Raw genomic sequence first — 22,085 nt, 5'->3', positions numbered from 1 at the left:
ACATGTTCCTCCAGTGTTTGAATGGACGCCGCCGCGGAGCCTGTAGCGTTCAACAGCAGCCGCTACGACACAACCAGCCAAACAAGTGTTCGCACTTCAGATATATATGAGCCACACACTTGATGAACCAAACACCCTTAGAATAACCGCGTCAGTTAAATGCTTTTTCTAGGTGCAAGTGTTGCCTGTCCGCGGGTCTTGGCTCTGTTTTCAGCTTCTTGTTTCCACAAAATGGCGGTGAAGGAAGCAGCTCCCTCCCTTTGCGCTTCTTCCCTGACCCAGCGCGCTCTGCAGAAAACGGGCCGTACACTGCCCAAACGCTTACCTGCTGCGTTAGGCTGGATGCTCCGAAAACAAAAGTCCCGTATAGTTCCGTATAGAGTACAAAGTCGAAGAATAGGGCTCGAGGTTGAGTGGATTCATGTATTGTAGCGTAGGCGCGGCTTGCTCCAGATCATCTTTCTACGAAGCCAAGGCGCAATGGCTGTGCACGAGCTCTGCGGATAGGAGAAAAGAGCGCAGGGGGACGACAGACCTCTCACTCTCGACTGGAATCCCCGTAGACAAATGTATGTTTTCAGCACATCAATGTTGAGCTATTTTAACGTATTTAAAGCGTTTTCGATAATATATCAGGAATAAGGGGAACTGTAATGTTTTGTGTGATGAAATAAAATTGTTGTCTTAAGTTTTCTGCTTTTGAGCATCTTTTTAACAAACAATCTTTCCACACAGCTTGGCAACGTTTACGTAATTACGTACTTGCAAAATCACGTTCCCTCCCCTTATTTACACTTATTACAAACTTACTTGATTTTAAAAATATGTTTGAAATCCAGTTGCAGACTTTTGGCTCAATTCGGTTTCCTAACAATATTAATAACTGCGAACACCGATTGCAACAAATCGAGGAGGTTATAGTGTTAAAACACATCATTACATCCATGGCTATATTTGATACCTAAATAATTACAATGTATTTTTAATGAATTTTGCTGTATATTATGAAGAGCTGTGCATCATTAAAATGTTGAAATGGGCAATCATAAAGCATACAATTATTTACCGCCTTGAACCCCCCTATTTCACTACAATGGTGCGGTCCGGAGCAGACTTCAAGGGCAGCAGCCGTTAGCGCTGGTTAGCACAGTGGTCTGAGTGCTGTGGTCTGTCCTCTGTCGTCTGTCCTCTGTCCCTTGTCCCTGAGGTAACATGCTGTGCAGATATGCTCAAATCCGCAGGTAAAACAAACGTAATTTGCCATGTTTTATCAGTGCAACTATTTTGATTGAAGTGCGACCAAAAGGACTTTAATTGTATGACAGTAGCTTGTGTTAGGATTTGTGTCAGTGAACTTGGCACAGTTCTTATTATGTAGCCTGGATGCTAGCTCTCTTCACTATATGTGGCGCACCAACAGAAACGTGTTTAAATAAAGGATATTCATGTGATGTTAGTGTGCACTGTGTCATTGTAACTATTAACCTAGATCTGCCCAAGGCAACTTCCATGTAGTTGGCTTGTGCCTTAGCCCAGGCACAACTTTAAACTTAATCCTTTTAGCAAGTTATTTAGTCACTTCTACATATATTAATTTTGTTTTTAGGGAAGCAACGTTTAATGTGAAAACAAATTAATATGCATATATATGCATAGACACAAAATATGTTTAGGTTCAAATGTAAATTGTATTGTGTCTAGACGTCATTGTTTTTAAATGAATCATATCAGACTTTCTTTTATGAGACACTGGGCTAGAAATGTGTTGCATCACTTTAGCGTGGCTACAATAACTGTCCTTATGCATCCTAATAGTATAAACATTCATTGTGACTCAGCTCTTTTTGTCTCAATGGGAAGCATGTGCAAACTACAGCAATCAAGAGCAGACACTTGCAAACGGAGTGCTTCTGTGTCCATGTGTTTTAGAATATCTACAAAAATGTATCGTAATTGTATGTATTTCCATCCATCCATCTTCTGCCGCTTTATCCGGGGCCGTGTCGCGGGGGCAGCAGTCTGAGCAGGGACTCTCAGACCTCCTTCTCCCCAGACACTTCCTCTAACTCCTCTGGGGGGATCCCGAGGCGTTCCCAGGCCAGCCGAGAGACATAGTCTCTCCAGCGTGTCCTGGGTCTTCCCCGGGGCCTCTTCCCGGTGGGACATGCCTGAAACACCTCCCGAGGGAGGCGCCCAGGAGGCATCCGGAACAGATGCCTGAGCCACCTCAGCTGGCTCCTCTCGACGTGGAGGAGCAGCGGCTCTACTCCGAGCTCCCCCCGTGTGGCCGAGCTCCTCACCCTATCTCTAAGGGAGCGCCCAGCCACACGGCGGAGGAAACTCATTTCGACCGCTTATATCCGCGATCTTGTTCTTTCGGTCACTACCCAAAGCTCATGACCATAGGTGAGGGTAGGAACGTAGACCGACCGGTAAATAGAGAGCTTTGCCTTTCGGCTCAGCTCCCTCTTCACCACAACGGTCTGTATGTATTTTTTCAATGTTATTTAAAAAAATTATAACTTTTTCAATGTTACTGGTAATTTCCTGAACATAAACAATTTAAAGTCTGTGTCATTTATAAAAGCAATAGTCTAATTTCTTCCTCCAAAGTGTGAACTCTGCTCTAAACCACATGTTTTAACTGACAGAATTGGCTGTGGACGTCTCTATTAAACAGACTCGGATTAATCATTGACAATTAGAAATTAAATAGTCAATTCATTGCACAGCCCTATTTATCTATATTCTTCTGAAATTGCAGAGTGCAGGGTCATTGCAAATGGAGAGACTTTGGTACTGCCTAAAATGTGAAGATTTTCCACCCTCTATGATTCAAATAATTTCCAATATCTGTATGACAAACCTGTGTTCGTAATTGGATCAACAAATTATCATATTGTGTTCTGCAATTTCTCTAAACTAGAATGACGAGACTGTTTAGTGCTGTGCTGAGAACTGAAAGGCTGCTGAGGAAAGAGCAATGCCACTTTGACCACTAGATGTCGCCCAAATCTTTGAGTAAACTTCCTGCTGTGTCTGTTGCAGATGTGCGGTCGGGCTGAGCCACTCTCTGAGCCTGGTGAGTGCGTCCAGGCACAAGCACACACTGTCTGACCTGATGTATGACTATGGAGCTCTGGAGCCTCACATCTGTGCAGAGATCATGCAGCTCCACCACAGCAAGCACCACGCTACATATGTCAACAACCTCAATGTCACAGAGGAGAAGTACCAAGAGGCGTTAGCCAAGGGTATGACTAAGACTAATCACAAAAACAGTCCTGAAGTTCAAGGACTAAACTATGACTAAATAAGGTCACTAAAGATGCCACTTTTCTGCAGACCTTCTTTTCACAGTGTGCCTTTTTGTTTTTCAGGAGATGTTACAGCACAGGTTGCCCTTCAGCCTGCACTCAAGTTCAACGGAGGTGGTCACATTAACCACACTATTTTCTGGACAAACCTCTCGCCCAATGGAGGTGGAGAGCCACAAGGTGAAGCAGTGATGAATCTGTTCCACCCCCATGCGATGCCTTGAGCAGTTTTAAAAGAAAGCACGTTGAGCAGCATGATTATGGTTAAAAGGCATGTTGTCCTTCAGATGTAAGCTGATGGATTGATACATTTATTGTCCTATTTGGATGGTATTTAAATCAAATGCACAGGCTAAAACGAGGGCAGTTTTTTTTTTTTTTTTTTTTTTGTATTTAATATGTCAACAACACATTTTAAAATCAGCTTCATACATTTTTCAGATTTATCTCCCAATTATGAGTAACTTATATTTTCCTCACACAGTTTCATTCAGAGACATAGCAGCACATAGCATAGCATCTGTGTCTGCCCTTTATTTCTCTACCTTTTCACTAATGTATCATATTCTTTTTCAGGCGAGTTGATGGAGGCCATTAAGCGTGACTTTGGCTCCTTCCAGAACATGAAGGACAAGATGTCTGCTGCTACCGTGGCAGTGCAGGGCTCAGGCTGGGGCTGGCTGGGCTTCGACAAGGAGAGTGGAAGACTGCGTGTTGCTGCGTGTGCTAACCAGGACCCACTGCAGGGGACCACAGGTAACACTTAGTTGTCCTTCTCCATTTTCCAACTGTCAATTTAAAAGCTTCTCAACATTTGTGGTTAGTTACTTAGTTAGTTACCCTGTTTACGTCTTAGTTGGGCTCATTTAGCTTATGACATAACATTGTTTTAAATCTTGGTCAGTGGTTCCAAAGCGTTTGTCCAGTCGACCTCCTAAGTGACTTCTGTTCGGTCTTGTCCCCAGGTCTGACTCCTCTTCTGGGCATTGATGTTTGGGAGCACGCCTATTACCTCCAGTACAAAAACGTGAGGCCTGACTACGTGAAGGCCATCTGGAACGTCATCAACTGGGAGAACGTTAGCGACCGGCTCAGGATTGCAAAAAAGTAGACTATCCTGACTTGGAATAAAAAGTGGTGGAAATAAATTTGACTCTGCAAAACTGGCATCATTATACAAAGCTTATAATATAACCCTGCAGAAGGTCTAATCCTATGAAGAACATCAATGTTAAAGTTACATGCTTTTACCATAGAAGTGCACAAAAGCTGTCTACTTTTACGTCAATGTTTTGTTGAATCAGTTTCAATCTCATAATTCGGACTAAAACTGTTTCTAACCGGGAAACGGAGCTAGCGATCTCTGAAACATGTCACAGATTCTGTCTCTGCAGTGGTGTTTTTGATGTAATATAATAAAATAGAATTTATATTGAACCAAACGATGTTGCTGTCTTTATTTGGAAAGCTTGATAAAGGTGGTTTGTTTGCAGTTACACATTGTCTACACTAAATGCATTTTAAAATTAGGACATTATTGCCCTATTTGATATTGTTTTTCTAAACATTACTCAGAATTCTACAATTTCCAATAATGACTATGTGAAAGAAGCGTGTTTGAATGCTTTGCAAATGTATTCAAAACTAAACACGTGTACAGAAGAATCCACCACATTTTGATCCAAACTTTGTTGAAGCACTAATTATGACCTCAGGTATTTTTGAGTATAATGTTACAACAGTGGCACACCCTTTTATGTGCAGTTTCTTTGCCACCAGTTTGGTTGGTGAGCGTAGGTGCAGTTATGTTCAGATTTCTCCAGATGTTCAATATGATTCAGGTATGGGCTCTGGCTGGGCCACTCGAGGACATTCACAGAGTTGTCCTGTAGCCACACCTTTGTCATCCTGGCTGTGTTTGGTGTCATTGTCTTGTGGGAAGATGAACCTTTGACCCAGTCTGAGTGCTCTGGAACAGGTTTTCATCAAATATTTCCCAGTATGATGACGCCACCATGCTTCACTGTAGAGATGGTACTGGCCATATGAGTGGTGCCTGGTTTATTTTTTATATATATATAACACACCTGAGGATCGTTTGGCCTGAATGAAGCCAGCCTGGATATAAGGGAGGCTGGTGGGAGCAGTCTCCCTCTCTCTCGCCGCGCCCCAAGACTGGTTGCTGTGCTGTGTGGCAGCACAGTTTTGCTTCTGTTTATTTTTGCACATTTTCATTGCAACGATACATATCACACTACACTTAGTTAGTTGCCATCTACACTGATACTTAGTTTCTTTTGTCAGGGCCTGATTATTTATAATAAAAGATAATATTAATTATTGTAAGTGCTGTGTGGACTCCCCTCTTTGTTTGGCTGCCATTGAGCCAGGTGGTTGTAACAATATATATATATATATATATATATATATATATATATATATATATATATATATATATATATATATATATATATGTATATATATATATATATATATATATATATATATGTATATATATATATATATATATATATATATATATGTATGTATATATATAAAATGTGATGTTGGCAGGGACCATAACCAGGTGGCTGGCAGTGGCATACTGTACAGAAATATTTGTGTGGAGTACGGGCTGGAGACCCCAAGGACAAAGATAAGATAAGATAAGATAAGATATTCCTTTATTGTCCCACATGGGGAAATTTCATTGGTGCAACGCAGGTAGATAAAGAGGTAGATACAGAAGAACAGATCACTTATAGGAAGTCTGAAAAACACTTTCAGTAGAAGATCTCCTACAAATAAAAAACTCCCATAGACAAATAAAGTGGGAAACACCCTCAAAGGTGGTAGAGAACGACAGAGCCAAGATCCTGTGGGACTTCCAGATACAGACTGACCGAATGGTAAAGGCGAACGAACCAGACATTGGCGTGGAAGGTGAAGGCAAAAGTGGTCTTTGGTGCATTCAGAGCAGTGACCCCCAAACTGGAGGAGTGGCTACAACAGATCCCAGGAAAAATATTAGACATCTCAGTGCAGGAACAGCACAGATACTGGGCAGAACACTCAAGCTCCCAGGTTTATTATATATGTATCAAAATGTAGGATATTTTTTGTAGCAACTAATGAATTTAATTATTTTTGTAGTAAGGCTGTAATTTGATACAACTTTCACCACATACTTGTACCGATGCACTGTAAAAGGCATTCTTCTGCTTCCCATCATTACCAGAAGATGACACTGTCGTTCTAAATATTCTAGATTAAAGAATGAAGGCAAAAACTAAATTGAATAATATAATGGGATTTCAATAGTTGGGATTAACCTTTAGAAAATCACAAATAAAAATCACATAATTGTTACATGGATAGCTTCGGAGCCTGGTTTAAAGACATTTTAAATTGTTTTGTGACGGGCAGCAATAAAATATTAATATAATATATCAAATTATGTTTTTGTGAAGCTAAAGTACTAGTTTAAGCCTATTTTCTTCCCCATATGTATATTTACTCTGGAAATACCAACCTTATTTTTTTGTTTGTTATAAGGGCAAAGCATTTAGATCTGTCAGTTTGCCTTGTAATGTCTCATGGTCTACTTTATTTAGCCTCCAGTCCATTCCTAACACATTCTAATGACATAGTATTTAAATGCCATTTCAACCTCACCAGATATTTACGACTAAACATAGTACTGTTGATTTTAAAATTATAGAATTGTAAAACCTGTAAAGATAATTAAAATTCAACAAAGAAATCAAAACCTCTTCCTCCAAAAGATAATTGGTATAAATGTGACCTCATTGTTAAAGTTATGAGCAGCACAAAAATAATTTCCTCTTCCCCAAGTCGTAAAACAGTCTTACAAAGATGGAAGTAGCTCATATTGCAGTGTCTCGAGCCTCGGGCAGACGCAGAGGAAAATTATGCATTTTTTTCTATTCCTGTCCCTCTCCGCCCTTCTTCGTCATCATCATCATCATCGTTAAAATGTGTTAAACGCTGAGTTCATGCAAAATTGTGCTGTGACAATCAGTAATATTTAGTTTTTTTCTCCATGAAATAGTTTGATTTGTGTTGTTTTTGTGTGTTTGGATTCAACATACTTGAGGATTAAAGGTGCACTAACTAAAAAAAAAAACACACACAACCTTAAAAGTTATATCGTGCACTTTTTCATTCATTTTGAATTTGAAAATGAAGAAAATCAATGAAAGCTGGACAATAGAACAAACAAATGTAGTGGAGTAAAATGTCCAGAGACCTGCGCTCAAATTTAGTGACGTAAAAGTAAAAAAATTGACTTTTCATCACTGCGTAGGTTACTGCTTCTCTCTGCTCCGAAATCAGGGATGAATTTCTTTAGTTGAGTTGTTCCGCACACATTTACATAATTTCCCCCACTGAAATAACACGTGGTGCATGTCCACAGGTCGTTTAAACAGGCTGAATAATGCATCACGCAGGACCTTTAATGAAGTGCTTTTCCACTGTTGTTCCTGGCACCTGTTTGAGGCCGCGCCCTCAGCTTCAGCCGCAGAGAAAGTGGGCACGGAGCTGGGACTGTGGTTGTCCGTCTGTGAAAATCTCAATTTGTCAAACCATTTATTTTGGCAGATCGAATATTGTGAAGGGGAAAATGAGAAGCCTAGTGCTGCTGAAGTAGTAGCCTACCACCACAAGTACACGGCAAATACGTAGGTCTCTGCTAATTTATAATGTGCAAAAACAAATAAAAACTCACTATTATCATATTATGAATTCAAACTAATACTCCCTCGTCTACAAGGACTTCTAAAATTACTTCTATAACTCTATAACTCTTACTATTACTACTATAACAACAACAATAACCTACTATAACCCATACTAGTACTGCCACTCCTACTACTTGAACTACTACCTACCACTAATATGAAAACTGCTACTGCTGCTGCTACTACTATTACTACCGGTACTACTACTTCCACCTCTTTTAATTGATATTTTACTGTGAAAATCTCCAGACTGGTGAGTGCAATGAGAGGGAAGAGTTGAACCATTATTTTGGCGGGGTGTGTTGTGTTACGTAACTATAAGTCCAGAGAGTGTTATAAATCATAGAGCTCAGGGTCAGACCAGTTCATGTGGGATCAGTCAAAGTCTGACAGATTCTACAGATTTTCTCTTCCCATAACGAGGCCAGTGAAGAGCAGTGAAAAAGTGCAATTATTAGAGTCACATGCTTTGTAACGTCAAAGAAGAGTTTACAGTTTACTTGTTTTAAGTAAGTATAATGTTTAGAATACTTTTACCTTTACTTTTTTAGTAAAATTTGTCTATGGCATTTATTAATCTTATTCATGACGTTGTCACGGACACATGATCTGTGGCTGTTTTACTGGTTGTGTGGTTTAGCCCATGGCGGCAAATAGGTTTTCAAATTGACTTATTGGTGCACATGACTATTGAACATGTCACACAAATCATCTTACAAAATAATTTAGAAGCAAGACCTTTCTCTAGTTCTTTATTGAAATGAATGAAATGCCCTCACAACAGAAGTGCAGGTCAGAATAAGGTGTTTGGTTCACAGTACTAGTACTAGTTTGTACTTGTACTTAATGTTTATAATATATTGTATTAGGTTCTCAGAACCTCGCATTTTCTCCAAATTACTTAATTGTGTGGCTGCCATGGGCGTTGGACCCATTAAAGGGGTGTCACGTCCCCCTGTACTTGATTATGTCCCCCTCACTTACCTCCTCCTTCAGTCATTAATATAGCTTTTGATGCCAGCAACAGAACGCAGACACCTTCAGAGGAAGAAGTCAAGGCCAATATGGATCCCATCCATCCAAAACTGGCTGACATTTTATAAGTTGTTTATTCATCCAATGAATTTTGTTTTTCCATCATAATCTATCCATCTTCTACGGCTTTATCCGGGGCTGGGTCGCGGGGGCAGCAGACTTCCTTCTCCCCAGACACGTCCTCCAACTCCTCCGGGGGAACCGAGGCGTTCCCAGGCCAGCCGAGAGACATAGAATAAAGGATTTTTGAATGATCCCATTGGATTTGACAAAGGATGTTTATGGAAAATTAAAGACGCTCTACTGGATTTTTACCATCTTAAAAATGTGAAAAACAGAAGTAGTTCATTTCAAACAGTCTGCAGAGGTTTTCAGTTCAATCTCTCGCTATTGGCATTTGTGCTCGTGTCCTTGAGCAAGACTCCTCACTCACTCGACTCAAAATGTGGAAAGGTTTGAGAGGTTTGAAGTAGTGTTAGAGTAAAAGGCGTAGCAGAAACAGGAGAAATATTGTTGTTGCACCTGCCGATTAAATTAAACTCCTTTTATAGTGTTAACTTTAAAAGCTTCAATTACATTCGACCTTGTCTCTGGCCTTTTTTTTGCAATATTTTGAGAACAGAAACAGCGTTTTGGCTTTGATTTCAGAGAGGATGAGACTTCTACAAGTGGGAATTAAATGGAAAAATGTCTGTAGACTTACGATGTTGTCCATGTCTGGGCTCCTATGAGAAAACACATTACATGCTTCAAATTCAGTGGAGCAAAACCACTGGAAACTAACCTGCACGATCAAAAGCATGCGACAGTTGGCGCATTAAAATGACATGACAAGGATTATTAAAAATGTGTTTAAAAAAGTGGAAAACAGAACAGGCAGTTTATCAAATGTGAAACTCTTGTAAAACCTCAAATTGAGACTAAATCTGTGAACATTGGGAGGACTGGTGACTGAAAAGACAGTGCATTGAGTGTGCTTGGTTGCAATTAGTGTTGCATCGTTTCACCCTCTCACCACATAGTTGTTAGTTCTATTCCCACATTGTACACACGTGGTGATTTGTGGTGCTTAACACTTTTAAAACTTTTTAAGAATTAGTTCATGTTCCTTGTCTGATGAAGTCAGGTGTGGAACCTCAAGGTAAAATTGGATATTCCAATATAGAGATCATATTTTAAAGGAGCAGTGTGGAACCTGTGCTCTTACAGTTTTAATAAAGGAACTACAATCACCAAAACACCAAATTATAACCAAAATTTTAATTTGAAAGAGATAAGCTGCGTGATACAATCAGTGGTGAGAGTCCCTATGAGCAGATTTAGTGTTTTCAATAAACATGACAATGTTGAAGAAACATTGCAGCTGTTGCCTGTGTTACATCAGTTGTGGTTTGATGCTGTTGTGGTTGGATGTTGCACATAAATTCTATTAGCTTTTTTAAATGTCAGAATTTAGTGCTGACTTTGCAGTAGTTTTTTTTTGTTTTAAACCTATTTTCTCTCTATGGAAAACGGGAGTGGTGCTTTTAACACATTGGACACATGTTCTGCTGCGGAAGCGACCATAAAACATATATTATATAAAAAAAAAGGTCTGTTCTTGCTACAGCTTGAGAAATGTAAGCCCTCTCCAATTTCTTATATTTCTGACCTACATTTAAAACACACATGCATGCAGCACAGTATGCTACCTGAAAGACATTTCACATCAACTCTTGTGTGTAGTGTTCTCACCTCACAGCAAGAAGGTCCTCCAGACCAGGATCCGTGATATGGCAAAGAGCTGCTGCTACATTGAATTTTCAAAGGCGGAGGGCAAATTTCAGGTAACCACTAACGAAATAGATTTATTGGTGGTAGCCTGAAAGAATAATCAAACAAAAATGACTTTTAATTATTGGAAAGATGGGTCAATTATCCATTGAGATTGTGATGAACCTTGTGATGACAATATAATAATAATAACAACAAACACAACCAGCCTAATAAGAATAAGGCTACCCAAAAATAAATTGTCTTTTTGCTGTAACCCGACCCAACATTTTTCAATTGGGTCGGTCGGTAGGTAAATTCTTAGTTTTTTTACAAAATGTTGCCATTTTTTGACTCGGAGTGACCGCCAAATTTCCAGATTTTAAGATATTTCAATCAACCTTTTGTACGCCGTTATCCTTTATTTTGGTAGCGAAGGCGAGCATGAGGGGGACACGGACGCTGCCATGTTTGTTGAGATGATGCTGCTGGGCGTGTTTCCCTCCCAGAATGCATAGCGCAAGCCAAATTTAAATGAAGCCACACCATGACATAGAACGGCATGAGCGGTGGTGAGGGCAATGGCGCTGACAGAGGCATACCAACAAGTACAAGACAATGTAGATTCCCTCCTGCATGGGCTGTTTAATACAGAAGCATATATGTATTGTGCACGGTGTTATTTGTCCCTTGGGATGAAAGGTAGGTTTACCAGCACTATAAAATAATTGGACAGGAAAGCACGGTCGGTGAGTCGGCAAAATATTTGAAAAAAAAAAAAAAATTGGCGTGTTTTTAACAAAATGCTGTTTTCAGTCGGCTAGTTTTATACCGGGTCGGTCGGGTTACGGCAAACAGACATATTATTTTGCTCAGCCTAATAATAATAATAATAATTAAAGCCGCAAGCGGCAATGATCGGCCCTCGCCAAGCCGCCGCCGCTACGCCGCCACGCCGCAAGAGGAGGGGGCGCTAACACGCCCCAATGGTCCTTTTATTACGCCTACTGCTGAATCTGTGACGCTGTCACATCTTCTCCCCTTTGTTTTACCATCAAAAAGCAATTTTATTTTGAATTCTTGGCAAAATGTGCGGAATAAAAATGTGGATACCTTTTGATGGTCCACCCCTGAAGATGAGTTTCACCAAATTTCAGGTTAATAGGGCTAACGCCCTGGGAGGGGTTTGTGAAAGTCTAAAGTGTAAACATGTTCTGGTAATTTCCCCATTGGAATAACATGGGAGGTTTTGGTCATCGCTATGGCAAAGCCATAACAATTATGACATGGGTCTCATTGACTTTTTTGATGGGGATGCTAAAATTGAGTTGTGTGTCAAATTTCATATAATTTCGCAAAACTAAACATTTAACATCCATATAAAATCTGTAGGGGGCGCTGTGGCTCCAAATTAATTGATTTCACTTCAAGTAGGTTTAGGGCAAAGAGTTTAACAACTGATTCTAATTTGACGCAATTCGGACTTTATCTGCGCAAACGGCAGAAATGTTAAATTTGGAGATTTCTGAAATTCTAGCTAAAGTTTGCGGCTTTGCTGCTCAGAGACCGTGACAGTTATCAATGTAATTTGAATATGTCCCACTCCTCAGTACCATTTTCACCAAATTTCAGCTTTTTAGAGCCAACGCCCTGGGAGGAGTTCGTAAAAGTACCACATTTGGAAAAACTCCCGAGTCATGCTTAGCCATTTTTTAACCAATATGGCCGACATTTGGTTGGGTAGACGGCGTTGCCGTAATAATATTTTTTACTTCTCTTGTCACCATCTACCTCTGCGCCAAATTTCATGATTCTACGATCAGATTTTTTTTGGGTCATTTCCTATCTCAATGCATTTTTGGTACATTTGGGGGCGCTGACGCGCCAATTTTTTTTATTTTAGAAAAGGGAAATAGCCAGAATGTAGAGGGGCACGATTTTTAGAGGTGTGCACATTTTTGTGACTTTTCGTCAATGTTCACTGGGTGAAAAATAGGGGGGTTGGTCCCGAGAAGAAGAAGAAGAAAGAAAGAATAATATTCCGATGCGAAAACAATGTTTCCCATTTTTCAAATATCATAAACTATACATTTTCGGAAAGAGCTCGCGCTTTCCTACCTCATGGTGTGGGTCCCTGGTCACTGACGGGTACTTTCGTTAATTTTGAGTGGGCTCCGCCCACTTTGTGTTTTTGGCCCTCTATACAGTAATAATGTTAAATTTTTGCATTACATGCTTATATGCACGGAACATGCAAGAGATGGGGAACGTATTCGTGAGCTACTTAGGGCAAATGAGTGCTTTATATGGGGATGAAATGTAAAGTGCTCTTTTAGTGCGCACTTTTGCACGGGCTTCGCCCGTTTACAACGGTAATGTTCCATTTTCCTACTACTAATTAGTATGCACGGGGCGTGCGTGAGTGAAGGAGTGCGGCCTTATGAGACTAATAGTCCTCTCGCCAGCTTGTGGCGCTCGGGCCTAATAATAATAATGTGTATTAATACTTGTTGAGACTTCATAAAATGGGTTACAGCGTAAATGATCTCTGCTGGAAAGACATGTTTTTTGGTACTGCCCTCTTCAATTTGTTTGAGTGTTGGACATGTTTGTACCTTTGGCTGAGGGCCAAGCGCCTTTCCTGATGCCTGTCTGAAAATGTGTAAGGAACTAAATAATGAAGATAATGGACGAAGCTTCACCTGAAGATGTTAGGGTCTGAATGTTATTGTTTGTTGTGTCATCATCAACTGTGTAAATGTGTGTTTTTATGATCCATGTTGTAACTCACTGTTTTCTTTTGTCTTGTTTTGTTCTGTTTTTATTTAATATGAAAAATGCATATATTTAAATTATTTTGTATTAGGTGTGATGACGCAATCTCAAACCAAAAATGTATATAAAACCTTAACCATGTAGGATTCGACTTTATTAAGACCTGCAACTACAGTAGGTAGCGGTAAATGCACCTTTTCAGTTGGCTGCCAACCGGCATTTAAAGTAACAACACAACAACAACAACAACAACAACAATGTAGGATTCCATTTGGTGCTCCCCATCAGCCTAAAATATACACAAAAGGTTTATCCCCCAGCTCGGTCTCAATCAAGATCTGGAAACAGTTTTATCCCGAACAGCAATGACCCACATCGTTAAAATAATCTACATCACTCAGACAACAATTTTGAATTTTGTATTCTATTATTTGGTACATTTTGTCACATTTTCCACGCTGCTGCAGTTTTAGAGAATGAGAACCAGCTGAGAGAATGATGAATGATGGTGAAAAGCGTTTTACAAAAAACAGACTATTTTAGTCTTGGATGACTTCATGTGGAGTCAGCTCATGCCTGGTCCACACGCATTCAAAGGGTCGACCAATGCAGTCCTATGTCATGCACTCAAGAGGCAACTACACTTTGAAAACATACACATTAATTCAAGCGTCGGAATAAAAATGATTGATTCTTTTTTTCCCCATGAAATGTCAATTTCTTTTACAATAAAATGTCACTCATTTTCCACTTATGTGCACAATCTTGCTGCAAGTCTTTTGCGAGAGCTTGTCCCTTCCCAGATGACTGCTGGTCCTTGTATCTATAATGATAGTAGAGTCCAGTTCTTGGCCCCTCTGCCCTCTGGAGACCAGACCTGTGAGAGGAGTGTTATTTCCAGGGGATTTTCCACAGTCACTGCTCTGCTCAGAACCAGATGTCCCTTTGGCACAAGAGCAGCAACGGGCCAATCAGACGACAGCAAACACGTCCTCACAGCCTTCTTCTGTCCTCAGTCTGTGTCCTCTTGTCCCATCATGTCTATTGCTTTGCTCATTGGACAACAACCAGGTTTGTTTCCTGTCTTTAATGTTGGTTATCTGGGTGGTTCAGTAGGTGGATAGGACAGATCTAGCATTTTTTTCTAAAAGTAGTAGTAACCTGTAAAACAAATCAATTATTTTCTGACCATAACCTTATCAATCACAACCAACACTTTTCCAGCCAGTAGTTGTATCATTCTTTCTTGTGCTTTTCTTTTATTCTTTACAGATTGTGACTACTCGACATCCATCTCTAGACCTTGAGCTTCACGACTCCTCACTGTGCACCTGTATGCCAAACAATGAGCTTGGACCATCATTTTCAGTCTCGCACAATTCATGTACCAATGCATGTTTAGATTGTGTTTAGGAGGTAACCAAAGATATGCTGCTTCTGAGAGTTCAAGCATCACTTTGATTGGTTTAATCAGAGCTTCTCAAAGTGTGGGGCGCGCCCTTTACGGGGGGAACAGCACAGTAACAAGGGGGGCGAGAGATGTTTGGAGAAATGTGTGCCCATTACGCAGAAAAACGCCCAGTGCCAATGTGTGGTTAATCTCTAAATACCAGAGAGGAGTCACAGTCGGCTTTAGCTTCTTGCGCAGTATTCGCTCCCTCTTCTCCGCGTTCTTCTGTCCTAGTTCCCTGTGTGCATTTGTTCCCTTTCCGCTTTGATGTGCTTTTCATGTGAAACATAAATGTAAAGGTTCCAGTCAGAGCTGTTTACTTAGATGTTTTAGATATATTATGCTTTTGTCTGTTAGAGGTATTATCCATGACATTGTTTTTTTTTTGGACATTTTAAATATTGATCTAGAATCAGAATCAGAAAATGTGCATTGCCATTGTCAATTAACAAAATTCACAAACATAGGAACTTGCTTTGGTGTTTCGGTGCAACATCAAACAATGAAGAATAAAAGAAGCAAGATATATAGAAGTGTTCAAGAGTCCAACAGCAGAGGGAAAGAAACTGTTCTGGTCCGGATGGAGAGTAAGCCTCCTATCTGAGGGGAGTGGCCTTCTGCCTGAGGGGAGTGGCTCCAATAGTCCATGTCCAGGGTGAGAAGGGTCGGCTGTGATCCGACCTGCTCGTTCCAGAGTCCTGGAGATGTACAGGTCCTGCAGAAATGGAAGTCTGCAGCCGATCACCTTCTCAGCAGAGCGCACAATGTGCTGTAGTCTCTGTTTATCCCTGGGCTGTGGCTCCAGCGTACCACACGGTGATGGAGGAGGTGAAGATGGACTCAATGATGGCCTCCCACTTGAGGTCCTGGGTAATGGTGGTGCCGAGGAAGCGGAGGGAGTCCACAGTGGTGATGGAGGTGTCTGTGAGGGTGAGGGGGGGGCTGGGGGGCTGTGACTCTCCCAAAGTCCATGATCATCTCTACTGTCTTCTGTTTAAAACAATCTAAAACAAACAAGTTGCTTTGATATGTCTCCTTTAAAATACAATAGATTTATTTTTGCTCAAAGGTCGCTAAGTAAATTAGCATGAGTGGCATTATCATTAGCCACAACTGACACATAATCACGTGCATAGCCAGGACAAACTATTAGAACGTCTCTAACATTTCCTGTATACACAGCTCTATTTGTTAATTTAGTGACCTCATTTGGTTGCCTCATCTTCACACACTTGCCTATTCCATATAAAAAAACAGTGCCAAGCCTGCTCCTATAGTGATGTGCATAAAACTCAAGCCCCGGCTGTGTTTTTAGCCAACACTTTTTACTCATTGACGCATGTCGCCAGTTAAGTCTTTCATGGCTAGATACAGTTGGTAGTCAGCAGTCTACCGAACATGCTGACTCTTCTCCCACACGAGTGCGTGACCGCTCTGACCAATGAGAGGGAGAGCTGCTAGAGCGGAGCAGAGCCAAGGCTAAAAATTAAAATGCCGTATCAAAGAAAACGGAAGGTCTTTTAAAAGAGAAAAGTTCAGGATCTGAAAATGGGCAAAAATTGCAGACTGTGGAGGATTTTCCCGCTGCAGTTCCAATGGACTGGACACTGGGGCCGACTCACGACAGGTTTATGCAAGCGATACCTAATCTATATATTTAAATTGATCCATGCCTGAAACAAACAGCTCACTCAGTATTTTGTTGTCCACTGATCCCTCCTAACCATAGTAATACATTTCTGGTGGGATGGTGGTGTATTGAGGCTTTTTGTTGAAATGGCCTTCTCTGCAAATGTGGCTTTCATTCTCAAGATGGCAGTAGCAATGAGTGTGTGACGTCCCCTCATACCAATGAATAGATCACTTAGAAATCCTTTGTATTTTTTCCTATTCACCTTATTCCAGAAGCCTGTCTGGTAATAGCTGTAATAGCCTAATAGGCTGCCAACCTTGAGAGGTAATAAGCTCTACACAGACTATAAAGCTGTTTTCGGGCCACCCAGAATCGGTGCATTGTTGACTTGTTGGCGCATCCGAACATTGGCCATTTTCAATCTACTTTATAGTATATTTTAGCCACTATACTTTCCCCTCATTCTCCACTTAAGGGAACAGAGTTCCCGCTCGACCAGAAGTGCGATTGCAATGGAAGTGCTGGCAAAAAGAGGCAAAAGTGGGCAGGGTGAAATAAGGTCAATAGCCGTTAGCATTAGCCATAAAAATGGAAAATCATGGACGATCCAGAGAGTGCCAGCTGGTACCAACCAATCAAGCACATTTATGTGAGACCAAGGCCTTGTGGTAAGTAGTGTCGGGCGATACCACAGATTTTTTTGTTCGATCCAATACCAAATATTACTATGGCAAATATTGCGACATTGATCCAATACCAATGAGTTTCCTACTGAACTGCAGTGAAACTCTGCAAATGTCAACATTCAACCTCTTCAACCTCTGCTTAAGCTAATATGAATAGTAAATATATGTGCATATAGGAACAATGTATTACAAAAAAAACAGCAATTTTTGGAGACAGTTTATGTATTAATATTTTTTGCATAAGCATCAATGCTTTTCAATACTGTCAGTATTGATGTAACGATATTTGGTATCGATCTGCCCATCACTAGTGAAAAGTCATTGTTAAGTGTGCTTAATATGGGGATTTACTTCACCATCCATTTGTATGTGAAGGAGCACTCTATTTGACACAATTCTGGGTAGCATCAGCTGGCAAAGGTGTCGAGTCACGGACAGAAATGGAGAATTCGGCGTCTATGAATGTCTATTCCCTGACTATAAAAGGGCCATAGTCATAGTCCAGCTCAACAAGGTTAGACACAGGCTTTTATTGCCATAGATGACAATGTAAACATAATTACAGCAGAAAGAAGCCATGGGAATTACTTCATTGAAAAATATAACCAGTAATATTATTTATATATATTAGTCAACTCCAATGGTCATGTTTACCATGTCTATTCATCCACACCAAAACAATTAACAATATGTAATTCTAAAATCAAACATGCAATATATAAAAACACAAAAAAAGTGTTTCATTAATATTTGCTTCAGGGTTAATAATCAGGTAAATCCTCTATTTAAGTTTTGTTTTACATGTGCTCACTGTATTAATGTAACAGCGTGTATTTCTGTAGGCCCTGTCTTATGGTGTGAAGTATGGAAAAGTTCATTTTTACCTTGTGAATTTGGAACACACTTTCACACAGATCAGACTAAAATATTTTCTTTGTACCTGGTTTACAATCCGAGGGCATGGAAATCCACTTGTCAAATCCTTAAAATGCTGTTGACAAGCTGTACTGGCTTAACAACAAGACTTTTTCCATTGGTCATTGCCTCTCAAACCCAACGTCCACCACAGCAGCAAAACCTTCACATTGGATCACCTGCCGGGGTCTAATTCATTAAACTATGTTACATCTCACTCATTTGTCAGCTTATGTTGTTGATGGCTGAAATGCGTCACTTTGTCTGCCACTGGAGGAAAATATTTTACAAATATAAACATGCAGAATTCAACGATGAAACCCAGATGGAAATAAACAGTGTAGAATTGAACAGGTTGTATCGGGTCAGACAGAGGATGGAAACTCGTCTGGTTTGTGAGTTAAAACGTGTTTGGTTTGACATGTGGAGGTGCAGTGAAGTGCACACATGGGCAATATGATTTATGGTACAGTCTGATGCCTCAAGGAGAGGTTTTATAAGGGTTTATAAAACAAAAATAAAATGCTTGCTTCAATTTCTTGGTTTGAGATGGAAATAACAGCTGCCAGTGGATTAAATTATTGGTGCTGTTTGGATAAAATATAGGCTGTTTATTTATTTTAGTGGGGACAGTGCATGTTAGAGAACAGAAATGATAAACAGGCTGTAAACACGGCAGTTCTCTGTATTTGACTCTAGATTTTGCGCTCCGGCAGAGCTGCCCTTTGTCACCGGTTCTGGTCATCGTCTTTATGGACATAATTTCTAGGTGCAGTCACTTTGGGGACCACAGGATCTCATCTCTGTTGTTTGAAGATGATGTTGTCCTGATGGCTCCATCAAACCCGGACCTGCAACATGCACTGGGACGGTTTGCAGCCGAGTGTGAAGCGGCTGGGATGAGAATCAGCACATCCAAATCCGAGGCCATGGTTCTCAACCGGAGAAAGGTGGTTTGCCCTCTCCAGGTGGGTGGGGAGTACCGGTGGGTGGGTCATTCTAAATTCCTACCCTCACCTCTGGTCATGAGCTTTGGCTAATGACTGAAAGGACACAAACACAGATATAAGCGGTCAAAATGAGTTTCCTTCGCAGGGTGGCTGGGCGCTCCCTTAGAGATAGTGTGAGGAGCTCAGTCACACGGGAGGAGCTCGGAGTAGAGCCGCTGCTCTTCCACACGGAGAGGAGCCAGATGAGGTGGCTCGGGCATCTGTTCCTGATGCGTTCTGGGACACGCCAGGAACGTTTTGGAGGGGCTATGTCTCTCGGCTGGCCTGGGAATGCTTCGGGATCCTCCTGAGGAGGTAAGATAAGATATGCTTTTATTTGTCCACACAATGGGGAAATTTCGGTGTTGCAACGCAAGTAGATATAGAAGGTAAAAGAACAGATAACTTATAGGAAGCTTTAAAAAACCAGGTGGAGGAAGTGTCTGGGGTGAGGGGAGTCTGGGAGTCCCTGCATAGTCTACTGCCCCTGCAACCCGGCCCCGGATAAGCGGAAGGAGATGGATGGATAAGTATTGCTGGATTATATTGTTTATTGTGATTTTTGGAAGTTGATCGGAGAAACTGGAACACTTGAAAAACTGAAAAACTCACCCAGACACAAGGAGAACATGCAAAATATACACAAAAGGAAGCAAAACTTTTTTGATTTAGTTCGACTTTTTTAAATGAATGTGTTCTATTTATGTATTTACTTTGGTTTGCAAATGTTAGAATATGTATTTAATAAAACAGCATAACATTTCACTTCCACTTAAAATATATTCATACTCGATTTGCTATGTGTACTATTTTATTTATATTTGCTCGAGTGTAGCACATATTTTTTCATATTTTTTGGCATGAAAGAACATCTTACTTACATTTCAGGCTACTCTACCATCTGAGCCAACAAAAAGTCCACATAAATCAGGTTCTCACAAACTGCCAACCTGTTTCCATTAAATCAATTCTTATGCTATAAATTATCACAAGGTCTGTGCCTGACCTCAGCTACTCCTACCTCTGTCCCTGTGTGGAATTCTAACAAAGGACTTACTCTTTATTACACAAACAACATGCCAAAGCCGTGACCCAGTGACAAATTGCAAATAAAATCCAACTCCGTACAAACAAAACTTTACCTTACCTTCATTTCACACATGGCAGATAGATATAAGATATATGTTTGCTGTCAGTGAGGATCAGTGAGAGAGAGAAAGACGTAAAAAAAACTTCCACGTTGTTCTTACACATACAGTGGTGGGACTGATTTATATATACTAATACCGGCACTCATCGAATATAATGTGACGTTTGTTTCTTCAATCGCTTTGACACTGGTGTCGAAATTTCAGCACAAATTCCAGAACTTGACACTCATTTCAATATTCATAATGGCGCATCTGAACGCAGCTGAAAGGACCAGGTCTGCAAATTAGCTTTTGGCTCGATGGCCTACAGACACGGGATGGGCGAGTATTTTAAATGTGGCAATGCTCTCTGTTCTTTCCCTTTGAAATAAACTACTACTAATGTTAAGTTGATCCAGAGACCCTTGAAGTCTTTCAGGTCAAATATAAAAAAAACAATACATTTTCAACCTCTCAAGGCATCTCATAGTGTGATAGGTAATTCTTCTGGTTTTTCAGTAAGAAAAATAATTTCCCAATAGGGCTGAATAGAGGAAATCTTATTACTTCTTTCTATATCTAAATATTCCTACTTCTACTTATTACGGGACTACAAAACTAATACAACTTTTTACAATGAACAGCAAAAATGAACACAACGTGAGCAGTAGGTGCGTTTTATGATTGATACGTGGCAGGACTAATCTGCAGTCCACGCCACAAGGAAAGAGACTCAGATTTGGGTCGAAAAAATCGTCCATTCAACCTTTAAGCTGAAGTTGTGTAATATAGTTTAGTTAGTTATAGACTTGGGGTGTGTTGAAGAATGTGCCGAGGATGAGGAGGAAGAGGATGTTCTAACGTGCTTTGAACTCATGGGCTTTGAAACAATGCCTGTGTTTCTGAAGAATGAAGTATAAAGAATAAAGTCTGGCGGTAATGCAACACTTGCATACCAGTCTGGCGGTAATGCAACACTCGGATGCCAACCGCCATAAAACAACAACAACAACAACAATGCCCATGATGCAGCAGGATGAGGCTGAAGCTATTGATATCCGGGGTGAGAGCAGAGAGGACATTCTTGTGTCTGATGCTGAAAGAAACACGGTCAGAGGAGTTATCGTAGGTGTCCCTACGGCGACGTCTGTGGATGAAGTTAAGGAGAATTTGACTGGAGTTACGGTGGTGGACGCTAGGCGTTTGAAGGTGACCCGGTTTGGGGTAAGATGTGACAGCTTGTCGGTAATGGTAACACTTGAAGGGAGGTGCCTGCCTAGTAAGGTGTTCATTGGGTACATGTGCTATAGCGTCAGGCCATATGTTCCGCCGCCCCTGCGTTGCTTTAAGTGCCAGCGCTTTGGGCATATTGCAGCGGTCTGTAGAGGGAAGCAAAGATGTGGTAAATGTGCAGGAGACCACGAGTATGGGAAGTGTGACGTGGGTGCAAAACTGAAGTGCTGTAACTGTGGGGAAGAACATAGCTCTGCCTTCGGGGGATGCAGGTTTAGCAAAAGAGCTGCTGAGGTGCAGAAAATAAAGGTCTCTCAAGGTATATCCTATGCAGATACAGTCAAGAAAGTTTCAAGTAACGAGTTTAGAGTAAATACAGAGAGGGGAGCCAGCGCTGCTCCCAGCCA

The 22,085-nt window shown here is 40.8% G+C and overlaps 1 protein-coding gene across 1 annotated transcript; it reads left to right on the top strand.

The window, feature by feature from the left end:
• Nucleotides 1-1,131: 1,131 nt before the first annotated feature.
• sod2 (superoxide dismutase 2, mitochondrial) lies at nt 1,132-4,759 on the top strand. The gene is made up of 5 exons (XM_072446439.1): nt 1,132-1,241; nt 3,049-3,254; nt 3,381-3,497; nt 3,894-4,073; nt 4,283-4,759. Exons 1-5 carry the CDS (start codon nt 1,213-1,215, stop codon nt 4,426-4,428), a joined length of 678 nt encoding a protein of 225 aa, XP_072302540.1. The 5' UTR covers nt 1,132-1,212; the 3' UTR covers nt 4,429-4,759.
• The last annotated feature ends 17,326 nt before the right edge of the window (nt 4,760-22,085 follow it).

This window comes from Eucyclogobius newberryi, unplaced genomic scaffold (genome assembly GCF_026437365.1).
Source record: "Eucyclogobius newberryi isolate DKJ021-1_F unplaced genomic scaffold, fEucNew1.0.hap1 SCAF_1, whole genome shotgun sequence".
NCBI lineage: Eukaryota > Metazoa > Chordata > Actinopteri > Gobiiformes > Gobiidae > Eucyclogobius > Eucyclogobius newberryi.
This window is presented reverse-complemented; position numbering and strand designations above follow the sequence as displayed.